At 54.3% G+C, this 25,486-nt stretch overlaps 1 protein-coding gene across 1 annotated transcript; it reads right to left on the bottom strand.

Annotated features, from left to right (window-relative positions):
• Positions 1-51: 51 nt before the first annotated feature.
• Positions 52-21,687, bottom strand: LOC119965726 (extracellular matrix-binding protein ebh-like). The gene is made up of 4 exons (XM_038796489.1): positions 21,637-21,687; positions 14,041-15,241; positions 339-603; positions 52-221 (listed from the first exon to the last, which is right to left on the bottom strand). Exons 1-4 carry the CDS (start codon positions 21,685-21,687, stop codon positions 53-55), a joined length of 1,686 nt encoding a protein of 561 aa, XP_038652417.1. The 3' UTR covers position 52.
• Between the last annotated feature and the right edge of the window lie 3,799 nt (positions 21,688-25,486).

Raw genomic sequence — 25,486 nt, 5'->3', positions numbered from 1 at the left:
AAACAGGTTGGCCAACCCTGGGTTCACAATCATTTTTTTACCATGGCTGCTTTCATTCACAATTCTTGATTATAAAGAGAGGCCGCCCCAAGACCACCACCTCACACAGAGTCAGATGCTTCTCCTTCCCAGGTCGGATGATGTTCACATATCGACCTTGCATTCCACGACAGTCAAAGGTTTTCGTGTCTCCCAGCCCAATTCTTCCCACTGTAGCACATCTGGAATTAAAGTGTAATGTGTGAGTGTGCAGAGAGTTCACAGACTGAGTCAGTCAGTCACTGGAATATATACAGAGCAGGAAACAGAATAAAGTTCCCGCACCACCAGACACTCACTTGGGATTATCATTGCCCTGATTCCTGTCCGAGTCTCCAATGCGGATTTCAGCTCCGTAGATTCCTGCCTTGCCTGCCGTTTGTGAGTTGGTAATCTTGATGTACGCAATCTGATGCTTTTCCCGCAGGTCCACCCTCCACCAGGGATCTATCTGCACTTCAGTAAAGGAGCAGGAATAATCTCTCGTTTTCCCATCGATAGCTTCTGCAGCAGTCTGACGGTTGCTCGACTGGGTTGCAACACCATTCAATGCAACTTTGCGGACTGTTCACAACAATTTACAATAGTTAATACACGACAGCAGCAACAATTATGGAGAATCTTTATTGTCGGAGCCAGATGTGGGGAGGGTCAAAGAGGGGTTCCCATGCAGTGGTGGTGAGCATCTGGAGGCACTGGACCAGTGTTGGAGTGATTGAAACTGGGGGTGCTGGCGATTGGAGGAGGACAGATTTCACACAGGGGAGATAGAGATAGGGAGGGACACATTTGAAAATGGAGCTGTTATCTGACTGAGTGGCAATGAAGAGGGGAGGCAGGAGGTGGCATTGTGGTTAGCACAGTTGCTTCATAACCTAGAGGCTGTTTAGCACAGGGCTAAATCGCTGGCTTTGAAAGCAGACCCAGCAGCACAGTTCGATTCCCGTAACAGCCTCCCCAAACAGCCGCCGAAATGTGGCGACTAGGGGCTTTTCACAGTAACTTCATTGAAGCCTACTCATGACAATAACCAATTTTCATTTTTCATTTCATTTCATAGCTCCAGGGCCCCGGGTTCGATTCCCCGCTGGGTCACTGTCTGTGCGGAGTCTGCACGTTCTCCCTGTGTCTGCGTGGGTTTCCTCCGGGTGCTCCGGTTTGAAATGAAAATGAAAAGAAAATCGCTTATTGTCACGGGTAGGCTTCAATGAAGTTACTGTGAAAAGCCCCTAGTCGCCACATTCCGGCGCCTGTTCGGGAAGGCTGGTACGGGACACACACTCCCCAACACACACACACACACACATCCCCAAAACATTCCCCAACACAAACACACACACTCCTCAACACACACACACACACACACACACCCCAACACACACACACACACATTCCCAAAACGTTCCCCAACACACACACTCCCGAACACACACACACTCCCCAAAACATACCCCAACACATACGCACACTCCCCAAGACACACACACACACTTCCCAAACCATTCCCCAACACACACACACATACCCCAACCCACACACACACCCCAACCCACACACACACACTCCCCAACACACACACACACACTCCCCAACACACACACACCCCAACCCACACACACACATTCCCCAACAAATTTCCCAACACACACACACGCTCCCCAAAACATTCCCCAACACACACACACACTCCCCAAGACACACACACACACTTCCCAACACACACACACACACCCCAAAACATTCCCCAACACACACACTCCCCAACACACACACACTTCCCAACATACACACACTTCCCAACATACACACACGCTCCCCAAAACATTCCCCAACACACACACTCCCGAACACACACACTCCCCAACACACACACACACACACCCCAAAACATTCCCCAACACACACACACACTCCCCAACACACACACACACACTCCCCAACACACACACTCACATATTCCCCAACACACACACACTCCCCAACATACACACTCACATATTCCCCAACACACACACACTCCCAACACACACACACGCTCCCCAAAACATTCCCCAACACACACACTCCCCAACACACACACTCCCCAACACACACACACTCCCCAACACACACACACACTCCCCAACACACACACACACACCCCAAAACATTCCCCAACACACACACTCCCCAACACACACACTTCCCAACATACACACACTTCCCAACATACACACACGCTCCCCAAAACATTCCCCAACACACACACTCCTGAACACACACACTCCCCAACACACACACACACACCCCAAAACATTCCCCAACACACACACACACACTCCCCAACACACACACACACACACTCCCCAACACACACACACACTCCCCAACATACACACTCACATATTCCCCAACACACACACACTCCCAACACACACACACGCTCCCCAAAACATTCCCCAACACACACACACACACTTCCCAACACACACACACTCCCCAACACATACTCCCCAACAAATTTCCCAACACACACACACACACCCCAAAACATTCCCCAACACACACACTCCCCAACACACACACTTCCCAACACACACACACGCTCCCCAAAACATTCCCCAACACACACACTCCCGAACACACACACTCCCCAACACACACACACACACTCCCCAACACACACACACTCCCCAACATACACACACTCCCCAACATACACACTCACATATTCCCCAACACACACACACACCCCAAAACATTCCCCAACACACACACACACACACTCCCCAACACACACACACACACTCCCCAACACACACACACTCCCCAACATACACACTCACATATTCCCCAACACACACACACTCCCCAACACACACACACACTCCCCAAAACATTCCCCAACACACACACTCCCCAACACACACACTCCCCAACAGACACACACACACTCCCCAACACACACACACTCCCCAACACACATACACACACTGACCCACACACATACATGCGCGCACTGCACCCCCCCCCCCCCACACACTCCCGAACACACACACACTCCCCAAAACATACCCCAACACATACACACACTCCCCAAGACACACACACACACACTTCCCAAACCATTCCCCAACACACACAAACATACCCCAACCCACACACACACCCCAACCCACACACACACACTCCCCAACTCACACACACCCCAACCCACACACACACACTCCCCAACAAATTTCCCAACACACACACACGCTCCCCAAAACATTCCCCAACACACACACTCCCCAACACACACACACGCTCCCCAAAACATTCCCCAACACACACTCCCCAACAAACACACTCCCCAACACACACACACACACTCCCCAACACACACACACACACTCCCCAACACACACACACACACTCCCCAACACACACACTCCCCAACCCACACACACACTCCCCAACACACACACACCCCAACCCACACACACACACTCCCCAACAAATTTCCCAACACACACACACGCTCCCCAAAACATTCCCCAACACACACACTCCCCAACACACACACACGCTCCCCAAAACATTCCCCAACACACACACTCCCCAACACACACACTCCCCAACACACACACACACACTCCCCAACACATACTCCCCAACAAATTTCCCAACACACACACACACGCTCCCCAAAACATTCCCCAACACACACACTCCCCAACACACACACTCCCCAACACACACACACTCCCCAACACACACATACTCCCCAACACACACACACGCTCCCCAAAACATTCCCCAACACACACACACACTCCCCAACACACACACACTCCCCAACACACACACACGCTCCCCAAAACATTCCCCAACACACACACTCCCCAACACACACACTCCGCAACACACACACACTCCCCAACACACACACACTCCCCAACACACACACACTCCCCAAAACATTCCCCAACACATACACACCCCAACCCACACACATACTCCCCAACACACACACACACACTCCCCAAAACATTCCCCAACACACACACTCCCCAAAACGTTCCCCAACACACACACTCCCGAACACACACACACTCCCCAAAACATACCCCAACACATACACACACTCCCCAAGACACACACACACACACTTCCCAAACCATTCCCCAACACACACAAACATACCCCAACCCACACACACACCCCAACCCACACACACACACTCCCCAACACACACACAACCCAACCCACACACACACTCCCCAACAAATTTCCCAACACACACACACGCTCCCCAAAACATTCCCCAACACACACACTCCCCAACACACACACTCCCCAACACACACACACTCCCCAACACACACACACTCCCCAACACACACACACTCCCCAAAACATTCCCCAACACATACACACCCCAACCCACACACATACTCCCCAACCCACACACACACTCCCCAAAACATTCCCCAACACACACAAACATACCCCAACCCACACACACACCCCAACCCACACACACACACTCCCCAACACACACACCCCAACCCACACACACACACTCCCCAACAAATTTCCCAACACACACGCACGCTCCCCAAAACATTCCCCAACACACACACTCCCCAACACACACACACGCTCCCCAAAACATTCCCCAACACACACACTCCCCAACACACACACTCCCCAACACACACACACTCCCCAACACACACACACGCTCCAACACACACACACACGCTGCCCAAAACATTCCCCAACACACACACACGCTCCCCAAAACATTCCCCAACACACACACACTCCCCAACACACACACACTCTCCAACACACACACACGCTGCCCAAAACATTCCCCAACACACACACACACACACTCCCCAACACACACACACTCCCCAACACACACACTCCCCAACACACACACACTCCACAACACACACACACTCCCCAACACACACACACTCCCCAAAACATTCCCCAACACATACACACCCCAACCCACACACACACTCCCCAACACACAAACACACTTCCCAAAACATTCCCCAACACACACACTCCCCAAAACGTTCCCCAACACACACACTCCCGAACACACACACACTCCCCAAAACATACCCCAACACATACACACACTCCCCAAGACACACACACTGCCCAAAACATTCCCCAACACATGCACACCCCAACCCACACACATACTCCCCAACACACACACACACACACTCCCCAACACACACACACACTCCCCAACACACAAACACACTTCCCAAAACATTCCCCAACACACACACTCCCCAACACACACACCCCGAACACACACACACTCCCCAAAACATACCCCAACACATACACACACTCCCCAAGACACACACACACACACTTCCCAAACCATTCCCCAACACACACACACATACCCCAACCCACACACATACCCCAACCCACACACACACACTCCCCAACACACACACACCCCAACCCACACACACACTCCCCAACACACACACACCCCAACCCACACACACACACTCCCCAACAAATTTCCCAACACACACACACGCTCCCCAAAACATTCCCCAACACACACACACACACTCCCCAAGACACACACACACACTTCCCAACACACACACACACTCCCCAACACATACTCCCCAACAAATTTCCCAACACACACACACACACCCCAAAACATTCCCCAACACACACACTCCCCAACACACACACACACTCCCCAACACACACACTCCCCAACACACACACACACACTCCCCAACACACACACACTCCCCAACACACACACACTCCCCAACACACACACTCCCCAACACACACACACTCCCCAACACACACACACGCTCCCCAAAACATTCCCCAACACACACACTCCCCAACACACACACTCCCCAACACACACACACACCCCAACCCACACACACACTCCCCAACACACAAACACACTTCCCGAAACATTCCCCAACACACACACTCCCCAAAACGTTCCCCAACACACACACGCCCGAACACACACACACTCCCCAAAACATACCCCAACACATACACACACTCCCTAAGACACACACACACACACTTCCCAAACCATTCCCCAACACACACAAACATACCCCAACCCACACACACACCCCAACCCACACACACACACTCCCCAACACACACACACCCCAACCCACACACACACACTCCCCAACACACACACAACCCAACCCACACACACACTCCCCAACAAATTTCCCAACACACACACACGCTCCCCAAAACATACCCCAACACATACACACACTCCCTAAGACACACACACACACACTTCCCAAACCATTCCCCAACACACACAAACATACCCCAATCCACACACACACTCCAACCCACACACACACACTCCCCAACACACACACCCCAACCCACACACACACTCCCCAACAGATTTCCCAACACACACGCACGCTCCCCAAAACATTCCCCAACACACACACTCCCCAACACACACACTCCCCAAGACACACACACTCCCCAACACACACACACGCTCCCCAAAACATTCCCCAACACACACACTCCCCAACACACACACTCCCCAACACACACACACTCCCCAACACACACACACGCTCCAACACACACACACGCTCCCCAAAACATTCCCCAACACACACACTCCCCAACACACACACTCCCCAACACACACACTCCCCAACACACACACTCCCCAACACACACACTCCCCAACACACACACACACCCCAACCCACACACACACTCCCCAACACACAAACACACTTCCCGAAACATTCCCCAACACACACACTCCCCAAAACGTTCCCCAACACACACACTCCCGAACACACACACACTCCCCAAAACATACCCCAACACATACACACACCCCAACCCACACACACACACTCCCCAACACACACACAACCCAACCCACACACACACTCCCCAACACACACACACCCCAACCCACACACACACTGCCCAAAACATTCCCCAACACATGCACACCCCAACCCACACACATACTCCCCAACACACACACACACAAACACTCCCCAACACACACACACACTCCCCAACACACAAACACACTTCCCAAAACATTCCCCAACACACACACTCCCCAACACACACACTCCCCACCACACACACACACACACACTCCCCAACACACACACACACACCCCAACACACAAACACACTTCCCAAAACATTCCCCAACACACACACTCCCCAACACACACACTCCCCAACACACACACTCCCCAACACACACACTCCCCACCACACACACACACACACACTCCCCAACACACACACACACACCCCAACACACAAACACACTTCCCAAAACATTCCCCAACACACACACTCCCCAACACACACACTCCCCAACACACACACTCCCGAACACACACACACTCCCCAAAACATACCCCAACACATACACACACTCCCCAAGACACACACACACACTTCCCAAACCATTCCCCAACACACACACACATACCCCAACCCACACACACACCCCAACCCACATACACACACTCCCCAACACACACACACCCCAACCCACACACACACTCCCCAACAAATTTCCCAACACACACACACGCTCCCCAAAACATTCCCCAACACACACACACACACTCCCCAAGACACACACACACACTTCCCAACACACACACACACACTCCCCAACACATACTCCCCAACAAATTTCCCAACACACACACACACACCCCAAAACATTCCCCAACACACACACTCCCCAACACACACACTCCCCAACACACACACTCCCCAACACACACACTCCCCAACACACACACACACTCCCCAACACACACACTTCCCAACACACATACACGCTCTCCAAAACATTCCCCAACACACACACTCCCCAACACACACACACTCCCCAACACACACACACTCCCCAACAAATTTCCCAACACACACACACACACCCCAACACACACACTCCCCAACACACACACACTCCCCAACACACACACTCCCCAACACACACACTCCCCAACACACACACACACTCCCCAACACACACACACTCCCCAACACACACACACTCCCCAACACACACACACTCCCCAACACACACACACGCTCCCCAAAACATTCCCCAACACACACACTCCCCAACACACACACTCCCCAACACACACACACACACTCCCCAACACACACACTCCCCAACACACACACACTCCCCAACATACACACTCACACTCCCCAACACACACACTCCCCAACATACACACTCACATATTCCCCAACACACACACTCCCCAACACACACACACACACTCCCCAACACACACACTCCCCAACACACACACTCCCCAACACACACACACTCCCCAACATACACACTCACACTCCCCAACACACACACTCCCCAACATACACACACACACTCCCCAACACACACACTCCCCAACAGACACACACACTCCCCAAAACACACACACTCCCCAACACACACACTCCCCAACAAACACACACACTCCCCAACACACACACTCCCCAACAAACACACACACTCCCCAACACACACACTCCCCAACAAACACACACACTCCCCAACACACACACTCCCCAACAAACACACACACTCCCCAACACACACACTCCCCAACAAACACACACACTCCCCAACAAACACACACACTCCCCAACACACACACTCCCCAACAAACACACACACTCCCCAACACACATACACACTGACCCACACACACACATGCGCGCACTGCACCCCCCCCCCACACACTGCCCAACACACACACTGCCCCACACACACACACACCCACTGACACATTCCCACAGACCCACACACACACAGACCCACACCCACATACACACTGACCCCCACACACACACTGACATTGACACACAGACACAAACCCACACACACTGCCCCACACATAAAGTGCAACCCAAACACACACACATACACCTACTGACACGTACCCACATACACACACTGACCCACACACACACACTGACCCACACACACACAGACACTGACCCACCCACACACACACACACTGACCCACACACACACACACTGACCCACACACACACACACTGACACTGACCCACCCACACACACACTGACACTGACCCACCCACACACACACACACTGATACTGACCCACCCACACACACTGACACTGACCCACCCACACACACACACGGACCCACACACACACACACACTGACCCACACACACACAAACTGCCACTGACCCACCCACACACACACACTGACCCACCCACACACACACACACTGACCCACCCACACACACACACTGACCCACACACACACACACTGACACACACACACACACACACAGTGACCCACACACACACACACTGACCCACACACACACTGACCCACACACACACACACTGACCTACACACACACACACTGACCTACACACACACACACCCACACACTGACCCACACACTGACCCACACACTGACCCACACACACCCACACACACACACTGACCCACACACACACACACTGACCTACACACACACACACCCACACACTGACCCACACACACACACACTGACCCACACACACACACACTGACCTACACACACACACACACCCACACACTGACCCACACACACACACTGACACACACACTGACACTGACCCACCCACACACACACTGACACTGACCCACCCACACACACACACACTGACCCACACACACACACTGACCCACACACACACACACACACTGACCCACACACACACACACTGACCTACACACACACACACCCACACACTGACCCACACACACACACTGACACACACACTGACACTGACCCACCCACACACACACTGACACTGACCCACCCACACACACACACACTGACCCACACACACACACTGACCCACACACACACACACTGACACTGACCCACCCACACACACACTGACACTGACCCACCCACACACACACACACTGACCCACACACACACACTGACCCACACACACACACACTGACACTGACCCACCCACACACACACTGACATTGACCCACCCACACACACACACACTGACCCACACACACTCACACTGACCCACACACACACACACTGACCCACACACACTGATCCACACACACACCCACACACACACACTGACCCACACACACACACACTGACCCACACACACTGACCCACACACACACACACACACACACACTGACCCACACACACACTGACCCACACACACACACACACACTGACCCACACACACACACACACTGACCCACACACACACTGACCCACACACACACACACACTGACACACACACACACACACACTGACCCACACACACACTGACCCACACACACACACTGACCCACACACACACACTGACCCACACACACACACACTGACCCACACACACACACACACACACACACACTGACCCACACACACACTGACCCACACACACACTGACCCACACACACACACTGACACTGACCCACACACACACACTGACCCACACACACACTGACCCACACACACACTGACCCACACACACACTGACACTGACCCACACACACACTGACCCACACACACACACACTGACCCACACACACACTGACCCACACACACACACTGACACTGACCCACACACACACACACTGACCCACACACACACTGACCCACACACACACACACACTGACACTGCCCCACACACACACACACTGACACTGCCCCACACACACACACACTGACCCACACACACACACACTGACCCACACACACACACACACTGACACTGCCCCACACACACACACACACTGACACTGCCCCACACACACACACACTGACACTGCCCCACACACACACTGACACTGACCCACACACACACACACACTGACCCACACACACACACACTGACACTGACCCACACACACACACACACACTGACCCACACACACACACACTGACACTGACCCACACACACACACACTGACCCACACACACACACACTGACACTGACCCACACACACACAACTGACCCACACTGACCCACACACACACACACTGACACTGACCCACACACACACACACACACACTGACCCACACACACACACTGACCCACACACACACACTGACCCACACACACACACACTGACACTGACCCACACACACACACACTGACACTGACCCACACACACACACACTGACCTACACACACACACACACTGACCCACACACACACACACACTGACCCACCCACACACACACACTGACACTGCCCCACACACACACTGACACTGACCCACACACACACACTGACCTACACACACACACTGACCCACACACACACACACACTGACCCACACACACACAATGACCCACACACACACAATGACCCACACACACACACTGACACTGACCCCACCCCCACACACACACTGACACTGACCCCACCCCCACACACACACGGACACTGACCCCACCCCCACACACACACTGACACTGACCCACACACACACTGACCCACACACACACACTGACCCACACACACACACACACTGACCCACACACACACACACACTGACCCACACACACACAATGACCCACACACACACACACTGACACTGACCACCCCCCCCCCCACACACACACACACACACACTGACACTGACCACCCCCGCCCACACACACACACACTGACCCACCCACACACACACTGACACTGACCCACCCACACACACACACACTGACCCACACACACACACTGACCCACACACACACACACTGACACTGACCCACCCACACACACACTGACACTGACCCACCCACACACACACACACTGACACTGACCCACCCACACACACACACACTGACCCACACACACTCACACTGACCCACACACACTGACCCACACACACACCCACACACACACACTGACCCACACACACACACACTGACCCACACACACTGACCCACACACACACCCACACACACACACTGACCCACACACACACACTGACCCACACACACTGACCCACACACACACCCACACACACACACTGACCCACACACACACACACTGACCCACACACACTGACCCACACACACACCCACACACACACACTGACCCACACACACACACACTGACCCACACACACTGACCCACACACACACACACACACACACACACTGACCCACACACACACTGACCCACACACACACACACACACTGACCCACACACACACACACACACTGACCCACACACACACTGACCCACACACACACACACACACTGACACACACACACACACACACACTGACCCACACACACACTGACCCACACACACACACTGACCCACACACACACTGACCCACACACACACACACTGACCCACACACACACACACACACACACACACTGACCCACACACACACTGACCCACACACACACTGACCCACACACACACACTGACACTGACCCACACACACACACTGACCCACACACACACTGCCCCACACACACACTGACCCACACACACACTGACCCACACACACACACTGACCCACACACACACACACTGACCCACACACACACTGACCCACACACACACACACACACACACTGACACTGACCCACACACACACACACTGACCCACACACACACTGACCCACACACACACACACACTGACACTGCCCCACACACACACACACTGACACTGCCCCACACACACACACACTGACCCACACACACACACACTGACCCACACACACACACTGACACTGCCCCACACACACACACACTGACACTGCCCCACACACACACACACTGACACTGACCCACACACACACTGACACTGACCCACACACACACACACACACTGACCCACACACACACACACTGACACTGACCCACACACACACACACACACTGACCCACACACACACACACTGACACTGCCCCACACACACACACACTGACCCACACACACACACTGACACTGCCCCACACACACACAACTGACCCACACTGACCCACACACACACACACTGACACTGACCCACACACACACACACACACACTGACCCACACACACACACTGACCCACACACACACACACTGACCCACACACACACACACTGACCCACACACACACACACTGACACTGACCCACACACACACACACTGACACTGACCCACACACACACACACTGACCTACACACACACACACACTGACCCACACACACACACACACTGACCCACCCACACACACACACTGACACTGCCCCACACACACACTGACACTGCCCCACACACACACACTGACCTACACACACACACTGACCCACACACACACACACACTGACCCACACACACACACTGACCCACACACACACACACTGACACTGCCCCACACACACACACTGACACTGCCCCACACACACACTGACACTGCCCCACACACACACTGACACTGCCCCACACACACACTGACACTGCCCCACACACACACACTGACCCACACACACACACTGACCCACACACACACACACACTGACCCACACACACACACACACTGACCCACACACACACAATGACCCACACACACACACACTGACACTGACCACCCCCCCCCCACACACACACACACACACACTGACACTGCCCCCCACACACACACACACTGACACACACACACACACACACTGACCCACACACACACACACTGACCCACACACACACACACTGACCCACACACACACACACTGACACTGACCACCCCCCCCCACACACACACACACTGACACACACACACACACACACTGACCCACACACACACACACTGACCCACACACACACACACTGACCCACACACACACACACTGACCCACACACACACACACTGACAGATCAATTCCAGGTTGAATTGCAGTCCAGCTGCCTCCTTACCTGCCGTTAGTTGGGATTGGGCGAGGAGACAGAGACAGACTCCGGTGTAAACCTGCAGCCACTCCATCAGCTTCCAGGGACCTGCTGTCTGTATCCCAGCCAGTGATCTCTCCGCTGGCTGAATCCCAGCCAGTGATCTCTCCGCTGTCTGAATCCCAGCCAGTGATCTCTCCGCTGGCTGAATCCCAGCCAGTGATCTCTCCGCTGTCTGAATCCCAGCCAGTGATCTCTCCGCTGTCTGAATCCCAGCCAGTGATCTCTCCGCTGTCTGAATCCCAGCCAGTGATCTCTCCGCTGTCTGAATCCCAGCCAGTGATCTCTCCGCTGTCTGTATCCCAGCCAGTGATCTCTCCGCTGGCTGAATCCCAGTCAGTGATCTCTCCGCTGTCTGAATCCCAGCCAGTGATCTCTCCGCTGTCTGAATCCCAGCCAGTGATCTCTCCGCTGTCTGTATCCCAGTCAGTGATCTCTCCGCTGTCTGACTCCCAGTCAGTGATCTCTCCGCTGTCTGAATCCCAGCCAGTGATCTCTCCGCTGTCTGAATCCCAGTCAGTGATCTCTCCGCTGTCTGAATCCCAGTCACTGATCTCTCCGCTGTCTGAATCCCAGTCAGTGATCTCTCCGCTGTCTGAATCCCAGTCAGTGATCTCTCCGCTGTCTGAATCCCAGTCAGTGATCTCTCCGCTGTCTGAATCCCAGTCAGTGATCTCTCCGCTGTCTGTATCCCAGTCAGTGATCTCTCCGCTGTCTGTATCCCAGCCAGTGATCTCTCCGCTGGCTGAATCCCAGTCACTGATCTCTCCGCTCTCTGAATCCCAGCCAGTGATCTCTCCGCTGTCTGAATCCCAGCCAGTGATCTCTCCGCTGTCTGAATCCCAGCCAGTGATCTCTCCGCTGTCTGAATCCCAGCCAGTGATCTCTCCGCTGTCTGAATCCCAGCCAGTGATCTCTCCGCTGTCTGAATCCCAGCCAGTGATCTCTCCGCTGTCTGAATCCCAGCCAGTGATCTCTCCGCTGTCTGAATCCCAGCCAGTGATCTCTCCGCTGTCTGAATCCCAGCCAGTGATCTCTCCGCTGTCTGAATCCCAGTCAGTGATCTCTCCGCTGTCTGAATCCCAGCCAGTGATCTCTCCGCTGTCTGAATCCCAGTCACTGATCTCTCCGCTGGCTGCTGTTCGACAGGAATCAGAGCATCGCCTGACTGTACCTCTCAATGTGTCTCTGTGTCTGTGTCCAGAGTAACCAGTCAACTGTGTGGGCAATGCAGCCCAGTCCCCCTACCCAGGGTGGTGTGTCCTCACCCCCAGAGTAACCAGTCAGCTGTGTGGGCAATCCAGCCCAATCCCCCTACCCAGGGTGGTGTGTCCTAACCCCCAGAGTAACCAGTCAACTGTGTGGGCAATGCAGCCCAGTCCCCCTACCCAGGGTGGTGTGTCCTCACCCCCAGAGTAACCAGTCAGCTGTGTGGGCAATCCAGCCCAATCCCCCTACCCAGGGTGGTGTGTCCTAACCCCCAGAGTAACCAATCAGCTGTGTGGGCAATCCAGCCCAATCCCCCTACCCAGGGTGGTGTGTCCTAACCCCCAGAGTAACCAATCAGCTGTGTGGGCAATGCAGCCCAGTCCCCCTACCCAGGGTGGTGTGTCCTCACCCCCAGAGTAACCAGTCAGCTGTGTGGGCAATCCAGCCCAGTCCCCCTACCCAGGGTGGTGTGTACTCACCCTCGGCACTGACAGCACTGACAGCACACTGCCACCCCAGCTCCTATAGCAGCACTGACTCACTGTGGTGTTGCTGACAGATTGTGTGGCATCGCCTCCAGTTGATTGGGCTGTTGTGAAGGTTCAGTTACAATCTGGGTGTGACAGCTCCTGTCCAGTAGGTGGTGAGTGTGGGCCGGGCAGCCACAGTGGGTGTCACAGATGTTGGGTACAATTCAATGGGAGTGTGTGGGTCAGTGTCAGTGTGTTTGGCTGGCAGCTTCCTGCTGCCTCTGCCAGCCAGTCCCCCACAGCAGTGAGCCACATGTCCCCAGGCCCCGGGGTGGGAGCCCCGGCCTAGTCCCTACTCAGGGGGAGCACGGTGCCCGGGGTGGGAGCCCCGGCCTAGTCCCCACTCAGGGGGAGCTCTGTCCCCGAGCCCCGGCCTAGTCCCCACTCAGGGGGAGCTCTGTCCCCGGCCTAGTCCCCACTCAGGGGGAGCTCTGTCCCCGGCCTAGTCCCCACTCAGGGGGAGCTCTGTCCCCGGCCTAGTCCCCACTCAGGGGGAGCTCTGTCCCCGGCCTAGTCCCCACTCAGGGGGAGCTCTGTCCCCGAGCCCCTGCCTAGCCCCCACTCAGGGGGAGCTCTGTCCCCGGCCTAGTCCCCACTCAGGGGGAGCTCTGTCATCGGCCTAGTCCCCACTCAGGGGGAGCTCTGTCCCCGGCCTAGTCCCCACTCAGGGGGAGCTCTGTCCCCGGCCTAGTCCCCACTCAGGGGGAGCTCTGTCCCCGGGCCCCTGCCTAGTCCCCACTCAGGGGGAGCTCTGTCCACGAGCCCCGGCCTAGTCCCCACTCAGGGGGAGCTCTGTCCCCGAGCCCCGGCCTAGTCCCCACTCAGGGGGAGCTCTGTCCCCGGCCTAGTCCCCACTCAGGGGGAGCTCTGTCCCCGGCCTAGTCCCCACTCAGGGGGAGCTCTGTCCCCGGCCTAGTCCCCACTCAGGGGGAGCTCTGTCCCCGGCCTAGTCCCCACTCAGGGGGAGCTCTGTCCCCGGCCTAGTCCCCACTCAGGGGGAGCTCTGTCCCCGAGCCCCTGCCTAGTCCCCACTCAGGGGGAGCTCTGTCCACGAACCCCGGCCTAGTCCCCACTCAGGGGGAGCTCTGTCATCGGCCTAGTCCCCACTCAGGGGGAGCTCTGTCCCCGGCCTAGTCCCCACTCAGGGGGAGCTCTGTCCCCGGCCTAGTCCCCACTCAGGGGGAGCTCTGTCCCCGGGCCCCAGCCTAGTCCCCACTCAGGGGGAGCTCTGTCCACGAGCCCCGGCCTAGTCCCCACTCAGGGGGAGGTCTGTCCCCGGCCTAGTCCCCACTCAGGGGGAGCTCTGTCCCCGAGCCCCAGCCTAGTCCCCACTCAGGGGGAGCTCGGTGCCAGAGCCCCGGCCTAGTCCCCACTCAGGAGGAGTTCTGTCCCCGGCCTAGTCCCCACTCAGGGGGAGCTCTGTCCCCGGCCTAGTCCCCACTCAGGGGGAGCTCTGTTCCCGAACCCCGGCCTAGTCCCCACTCAGGGGGAGCTCTCTCCCCGAGCCCCGGCCTAGTCCCCACTCAGGGGGAGCTCTGTCCCCGGCCTAGTCCCCACTCAGGGGGAGCTCTGTCCCCGAGCCACGGCCTAGTCCCCACTCAGGGGGAGCTCTGTCCCCGGCCTAGCCGCCACTCAGGGGGAGCTCTGTCCCCGGCCTAGTCCCCACTCAGGGGGAGCTCTGTTCCCGAACCCCGGCCTCGTCCCCACTCAGGGGGAGCTCGGTGCCCCGGCCTAGTCCCCACTCAGGGGGAGCTCTGTCTCCAGCCTAGTCCCCACTCAGGGGGAACTCTGTCCCCGAGCCCCGGCCTAGTCCCCACTCAGGGGGAGCTCTGTCCCCGGCCTAGCCCCCACTCAGGGGGAGCTCTGTCCCCGGCCTAGTCCCCACTCAGGGGGAGCTCTGTCCCCGAGCCCCGGCCCAGTCCCCACTCAGGGGGAGCTCTGTCCCCGGGGTGGGAGCCCCGGCCTAGTCCCCACTCAGGGGGAGCTCTGTCCCCGGCCTAGTCCCCACTCAGGGGGAGCTCTGTCCCCGGCCTAGTCCCCACTCAGGGGGAGCTCTGTCCATAGCTGATTATGCAAATTCAGTATCCCACTCCCGCTTTCTCTCCATTCCTGTTGATCCCTTTAGCCGCCAGGGCCACGTCCAGCTCCCTCTTGAATATATCCAACGAACTGGCCCCAACAGCTTTCTGTGGGAGAGAATTCCACAAGTTCACAACTCTCTGAGAGAAGAGATTCTTCCCCATCTCAGTCCTGAATGGCTGCCTCCTTATTCTTAGGCTGTGACCCCTAGTTCTGGACGTCCCTGATGGAACCATCAATTCACCAGACACGTGCTTTCCGATATGAACAGTGGTTTTAATCTACTTACTTCAGAGCCAGCCTGTTACCCGTTGATGAACTCTCGGTGAACTGCAGACTGACTCTGGACAAGAGTATTTATACAGCAGCACAAGGGGGAGGAGTCGTGGGCGGAGCCAAGGGTGGAGCCCTGTACAAACTCCTGAGCATTCCCAGAGCTACTCCCCCTAATGGTCGGATAACGCTACTGCGCTTACAAAGATACAGTGTGAATTACCAAGTTACATTCACCACAGTCCCCAACATCGGGAACATTCGTCCCACATACATCCTGTCCAGTCCCATCAGGATTTTAGATGTTTCATAGAACATAGAACATAGAACAGTACAGCACAGAACAGGCCCTTCGGCCCTCGATGTTGTGCCGAGCAATGATCACCCTACTTAAACCCACGTAACCCGTATACCCGTAAACCAACAATCCCCCCATTAACCTTACACTATGGGCAATTTAGCATGTCCAATCCACCTAACCCGCACATCTTTGGACTGTGGGAGGAAACCGGAGCACCCGGAGGAAACCCACGCACACACGGGGAGGACGTGCAGACTCCACACAGACAGTGACCCAGCCGGGAATCGAACCTGGGACCCTGGAGCTGTGAAGCATTGATGCTAACCACCATGCTACCGTGAGGCCCCCTCTACGGGATCCCCTCTCATTCTTCTAAACTCCAGTTAATACAAGCCCAGTCCATCCAGTCGTTCTCCATCTGTCCGTCCTGCCATCCCGGGAATTAGTCTGGTGAATCCTCGCTGGACACCCTCAATGGCAACAATGTCCTTCCTCAGACTGGGAGCCCAAAGCTGCGCAAAAGTCAAGGTGTGGCCTCACCAAGGCCCTGCATAACTGCAGCAAGACATCCCTACTGCTATACTCAAATCCTCTATGAAGCCAGCATGCCATTAGCTTTCCTCACCGCCTGCTTTCTTGTTTCTGACTTCTATCCATACTTACCCGGTAGACAAACCCTCCTCAACTACCTCCTTTCTGCAGCTGTGGTGCATTCCCTAATTAACAGTGCCACTCCCCCTCCTCTTTAACCTCCCTCCCTATTCTTCTAAAAACATCTAAACCCCGGAACATCTAACAACCATTCCTGCCCCTGTGAAATCCATGTCTCCGTAATGGCCACAATATCGTAGTTCCAAGTACTGATCCATGCTCCAAGTTCATCTCCCTTATTCCTGACACTCCTTGCATTGAAACAGACACACTTTAACCCATTCCACTGAGTGCAACTTTGCCCTATCAACTGCCTATCCTTCCTCACAGACTCGCTGCATACTATTTCTGCCTGTTTAACAGCTGCCCTCTCCTACGATCCATAGCTCTGGTTCCCATCCCCCTGCCAAACTAGTTTAAACCCTCCCACAGAGCTCTGGCAAACCTCCCATCCAGGATATTGGTGCCCCTCCAGTTTTGGTGCAATCCGTCCTTCATGTACAGGTCCCACCTTCCCCAGAAGGTATTTCAATGCTCCACATATCGAAGCTTTCCCTCCGACACCAGCCCTGTAGCCACGTGTTCAGCTGCACTCGCTCTCTGTTCCTTGCCTCACTTGCACGTGGCACCGGTAGCAATCCTGCGATCACTACTCTGCTTGTCCTGCTCTTTAGCTTCCAACCTAACTCCCTAAAATCACTTTTTAGATCCTCACCCCTTTTTCTTAGCTATGTCGTTGGTGCCTATGTGCATCACGACTTCTGGTTGCTCCCCCTCCCCCTTAAGAATCCTGTAGGCTTGATCCGAGACATCCCTGGCCCTGGCACCCAGGAGGCAGCATACCTTCCGGGAGTCTCTTTCGCGACCACAGAATCTCCTATCCATTCCCCTAACCATTGAGTCTTCCGTCACTATTGCTTCTCTATTCTCCCCCCTTCCCTTCTGAGCCACAGAGCCAGACTCAGTGCCAGAGACCTGGCCGCTAGGGCCTTCCCCCAGTAGGTCATCCCCCCCCAACAGCATCCAAAACGGTATACTTGTTTTGAAGGGAAACAGCCACGAGGGATCCCAACACTGTCTGCCTTTTCGTTTTCTTTCCTCTGACTGTAACCCAGCTACTCTTTTCCTGTACCTTGGGTGTGGCTACCTCCCTGTAACTCCTCACTATCACCCTCTCTGCCTCCCAGATGATCAGAAGTTCATCCAGCTCCAGCTCCAGTTCCCTAACTCGGTCTCTGAGGAGCTGGAGTTGAGTGCACTTCCCGCAGTTGTAGTCAGTGGGGTCACTCGTGGTGTCCCTTACCTCCCACATCCTACAGAAGGAGCATGCAACTGCCCTAGCCTCCATCCGTCTGATCTGAATTCCAGAAGAAACTTAAAAGGGAAAGAAAATTAAAATTAAACACCCGTTTAGCCCTTAACAATATATAAATATATATATATATATATATATATACTGCTGCTTCTCTGTCAAGTGAACCCTCTAAAATTGTTGATTCTGCTGAATGATAGAAATATAGGGCGCGATTCTCCGCAAATGCGGAGAGTCGTAAAGGCTGCTGTGAAACTGGCCGTGTTTCACGGCAGCCTCCGCGCCCCCTCCCAGGACCCGATTCTACCCCCCGGGCGGGGCTAGCAGCGCGGCCCCGTGAAGCACGGCATCGCGGGCTTAGCGACTGTCGCTAAGCCCGCGCGCCAAGCGTCACGGCGGCTGACGCACACGATGACGTCACCCGCGCATGCGCGGGTTGGACGGCTCCAACTCGCATGCGCGGATGACGTCATCGCGCATATGCATCAAACCCGCGCGTGCGCGGGCCGTCATGCCCCTCAGCCGCCAAATAGTGCGCAGGTATCGGACCCGCTGCCCGCGATCGGTGCCCACCGATCGCGGGCCCATGCCACCCTTGGCACGGCCGTGGTGCGGCGGTGCCAATCGGTGCCATGGTTGTCCGGGACGGCACTTTGCGGCCGTTTTCACGAACGGTGAGAGCAGGTGTGTTTGCGTTCGTGAAAACGGCCGTAAAGGACTGGGCACTCGGCTCATGCCCAGGCCGTAAAAAACGGCGAGCAGCGATTCGTGTCGTGGGGCGGCCGTGGGGGGGGGGGGGGGGAGAATAGCGGGAGGTCCCAACCCGTCGTGGGCAGCGGAGAATCGCGCCCATAGTTCACTGTCCCCTAAAAAATACAAACAAACAAAACGACTGATTCTGAAGTGTTTACACATCTCTCTGAGACACCACCAGTCCATCTCCTTTGTGAATATCGATGTAAAATACTCGTCAAGGTTCTCACCTATTTTCTCTGACTCGACACATAATTTCCCTCCTTTGTCCTTGACAACTCTTTCTCTAGCTACCCTCTTGTTCCGAATATATGCATAAATACCTTGGGATTCTCCTTAATCCTGTCTGCCAAGGACATTGTGACCCTTTTTGCCCTAACTCCCTGCTTGAGATCTTTTCTACTTTCCTTGTATTCCCCAAGTGCTTTATCTGGGTTTAATTGTCGCTACCTCACATATGCATCTTTTTTATTTTTGACAAAATTCTCAGTTTCCTGGTCATCCATGGTTCCGGAATCCTGCCTTTCCTGTCTTTCCCTTTTACCAGCACATGCCTGTCCTGCACTCCCATCAACTGCTCCTTAGAGAATCCCACATGCCAAATGTGGATTTACCCTCAAACAGCCTCTCCCAAATAACAGCCTCCAAATCCTGCCTAATCTGGTTGTAGTTAGCCTTCCCCCAATTTAGCACCTTAACCCCAGGACAACACTCTGCCTTTTCCATGAGTATCCGAAAGCTTCCGGAATTGTGGTCACTGTTTGCCACATATTCCCCCACTGCAACTTCGATGACCTGGTCAGGCTCGTTCCCTAGTGCTAGGTCCAATATAGCCCCCGCTCTAGTCGGACTGGACACATATTGTTCCAAAAAACCTTCTTGGACACACCTAACAAATTCCTCACCACCCAGACCCTGAGCCCGAAGGGATTTCCAGTCAATATGAGGGAATTAAAGTCTCCCACTACAACAGCCCTATTATTTCTACATCTATCTAGAATCTGTTTACATAACTGTTCTTCACCTTCCCGTGGGCTGTTGGGAGGCCTGTAGTCCCCCCCCCCCCCCCCACCCCCCATCATAGTGACTGCCCCACACCCCCATCATAGTGACTGCCCCCCACCCCCATCATAGTGACTGCCCCACACCCCCATCATAGTGACTGCCCCCCCCCCCCCCCATCATAGTGACTGCCCCACACCCCCATCATAGTGACTGCCCCACACCCCCATCATAGTGACTGCCCCCTTCCTGTTTCTGAGCTCTACCCACAGTGCCTCGTTACTGATTCTTCCATGGTGTCCTCCCTCTGTACAGCTGGAATATGTTCTCTAACCAGTATTGCAACTGCCTCCACCTCTTTTACCTTCCTCCCTGTTTCGTCTAAAACACCTACATCCCGGAATATTTAGCTGCCAGTCCTGTCCCTTTGTTAACCAAGTCTCCGTTACAGCAACCACAACCAAGTTCTGTGCATGAATCAAGGCTCTAAGTTCATCTGTCTTACCCGTTATAATCCGTGCATTGAAGCAGATACACTCCAGACCTCCAGTCTCACTGAGTTCAATCTCCCCCAGCCTGCCCTTCCTCTTAGCCAGCCTGACCCTGATATCAGGCTCATCCCCAGTCTCCACACTTACTGTCCTGATTTCCCCCCCCCCCCCCCCCCCCCCACATTAGTTTAAACCCACCCGAACCATACTAGCAAACCTCCCAGCCAGGATATTGGTGACCCTCCAGTTCAGGTGGAACCCGTTCTTCTTGTACAGGCCTCACCTTCCCTGGAAGGCATCACAATGATCTAAAAAACTGAAGCCCTCCCTCCTGCACCAGTTCTTTAGCCACGTGTCCAGCTGCACTATATCCATGTTGCTAGCCTCGCTAGCACGGGGAGCACTTCTGAGATTACTACCCTATAAATTGCGATTGGAGGAACTCGCTACTCTTTCTCCCTCTGTCATTGGTGCCAATGTGGACAGTGACCTCTGTCTCATTTCCCTCCCGTTTAGGATGCTTTGTACCCGCTCAGAGACATCCAGGATCCTGGAGGCCTTTTCACAGCCCCAGAAGCTCCTATCTGTGCCTCTGACTATTCAATCCCCGACCACTATTGCTTTTCTCCGCTTTGTACCCCGTGCAGCAGGGCTGGTCATGGTGCCTTCTGTGGTCAGTGGCTCTGGCCATTGCTGCTGCTGCCCCCTGATGGGACCTTCCCTCTCATCAGTATCCAAAATGTGGAGATGCCGGCGTTGGACTGGGGTGAGCACAGTAAAAAGTCTGACAACACCAGGTTAAAGTCCAACAGGTTTGTTTCAAACACTAGCTTTCGGAGCGCTGCTCCGTCCCCAGGTGTATGAAGAGGTATGTTCCAGAAACACATAGATGGACAAGGTCAATGGTGCAAGACGATACTTTGAATGTGAGTCTTTGCCGGTCCAGATGGAGCAACTGGAGAGAGGGGTATCCCCAGGTTATAGAGGTGTGAATGATCCTAAACCAGGACAGTTGGTAGTATCTCGCTAGCCCAGGCCAGATGGTGGGGGTGGATGTAATGCAACATGAATCCAAGGTCCCGGTTGAGGCCGTACTCATGTGTGCGGAACTTGGCTATAAGTTTCTGAAGATCGCTTACCCGGAGATCAGAGGCTGAATGCCCTTGACTACTGAAGTGTTCCCCGACTGGAAGGGAGCATTCCTGCCTGGTGATTGTCCCGTGATGTCTGCTCTTCCGTTGTCGCAGCGTCTGCATGGTCTCGCCAATGTACCACGCTTCGGGACATCCTTTCCTGCAGTATGTACCGCGTACCCGATGGGTGGTGTTTTCTCACGTGTAATGGTGGTATCCAAGTCGATGATCTGGCACGTCTGGCAGAGATTGCCCTGGCAGGGTTGTGTGGTGTCGTGGTCGCTGTTCTGGAGGCTGGGTTGTTTACTGCAAACAATGGTTTGAGGTTGCGCGGTTGTTTGAAGGCCAGTAGTGGGGGTGTGGGGATGACCTTGGCAAGATGTTCATCTTCATCGATGACGTGTTGAAGGCTGCGAAGAAGATAGTTTCTCCGCTCCGGGGAAGTACTGGATGGCGAAGGGTACTCTGTCGGCTGTGTCCTGTGTTTGTCTTCTGAGGGGATCAGTGCGGCTTTTTGCTGTGGCGCGTGATCGTGTCTGTATATGTGTTCCTGGAACCCACCTCTTCATTCACCTGAGGAAGGAGCAGTGCTCCGAAAGCTAGTAATTCAAAACAAACCTGTTGGACTTTAACCTGGTGTTGTAAGGCTTCTTACTGTATCCAAAACAACATACTTGCTAGATAGGGGACAGCCATGGGGGACCCCTGCACTGTCTGCCTACCCAGTCGGGCGGTCACCCATCTACCTTCCTGTACATTGGGTATGGCCACATCTCTGAAGCTATTATCTATCACAATTTCAGTGAACTGTGTGCTCCCCAGTGCTTCCAGCTGCTGCTCTAACCGATCCATGTGTTCGGTGAAGATCTGCATGAGGTTTGCACCATGACCTCACACAACAATGGGGGAATGATGCTGATTGTTGCCTGTAAGTTATTGGGGTCACTGCAGTGCCCTGAATTCCTAATGGTTCTTCCATATCGGGGAATAGTCTGGCTGTGTGTCTTCTAAACTCAAAGATTGAATAGCAGTTTGGAGGTAATCAAGGTCTATTCCCCAATGACAGACCTGACTGCTTCCTCCCTGGCTCCTCTATTCACTACCCCATCTTCCTAAAGTTCAACACAATTAATGTCTCTAATTATCGACTTCCCAGGGAACATTCTTTATATAAACAGGATTCCCTGAGCCTAACTTCAGTTAAACAATATACATGCTTGGAATGAATGAGCATTTCATTTTTATGATGCTTTAATTGCATCTCTGTTGCCAAAGTGTTTTTCCTTTAAAGCAAGGGTTTTAAAAACATAACTGCAGCAGTCTTACGCACACTAACCCAGGCTTGTATACATTTAGAGTATCCAATTCTGTTTTTCCAATTAAGGGGCAGTTTAGCGTGACTAACGCACCCTGTACCCTGCACATCTTTGAGTTGTGGGGGTTAAACCCATGCAGACACGGGGAGAATGTGCAAAATCCGCATGGACAGTGGCCCAGGGTCAGGATCGAATGCAGGTCATCAGCGCTGTGAGGCAACAGTGCTAAGGCTGTGCCACCGTGCTGTCCTCTAATCCAGGCTTTTAACCCTTACTGCACCAACTATAATGCAATATATCTAAAATTCCTGCAATAATCACACTGCCCAATCCCTTTTTCTGAATGGTCACGTTGTTTATTCC

The sequence above is a fragment of the Scyliorhinus canicula genome, chromosome 5 (genome assembly GCF_902713615.1).
Source record: "Scyliorhinus canicula chromosome 5, sScyCan1.1, whole genome shotgun sequence".
NCBI classification, from domain to species: Eukaryota; Metazoa; Chordata; class Chondrichthyes; order Carcharhiniformes; family Scyliorhinidae; genus Scyliorhinus; species Scyliorhinus canicula.
This window is presented reverse-complemented; position numbering and strand designations above follow the sequence as displayed.

Coding starts and splice junctions, on each gene's coding strand:
- LOC119965726 (XM_038796489.1), bottom strand. CDS start 21,687: ATGGATGACCAGGAAACTGAGAATTTTGTCAAAAATAAAAAAGATGCA. Junction 604..14,040: donor CCAATCCCAACTAACGGCAG/GTAAGGAGGCAG, acceptor TGTTGTGAACAG/TCCGCAAAGTTGCATTGAAT. Junction 222..338: donor CAGGGCAATGATAATCCCAA/GTGAGTGTCTGG, acceptor CTTTAATTCCAG/ATGTGCTACAGTGGGAAGAA.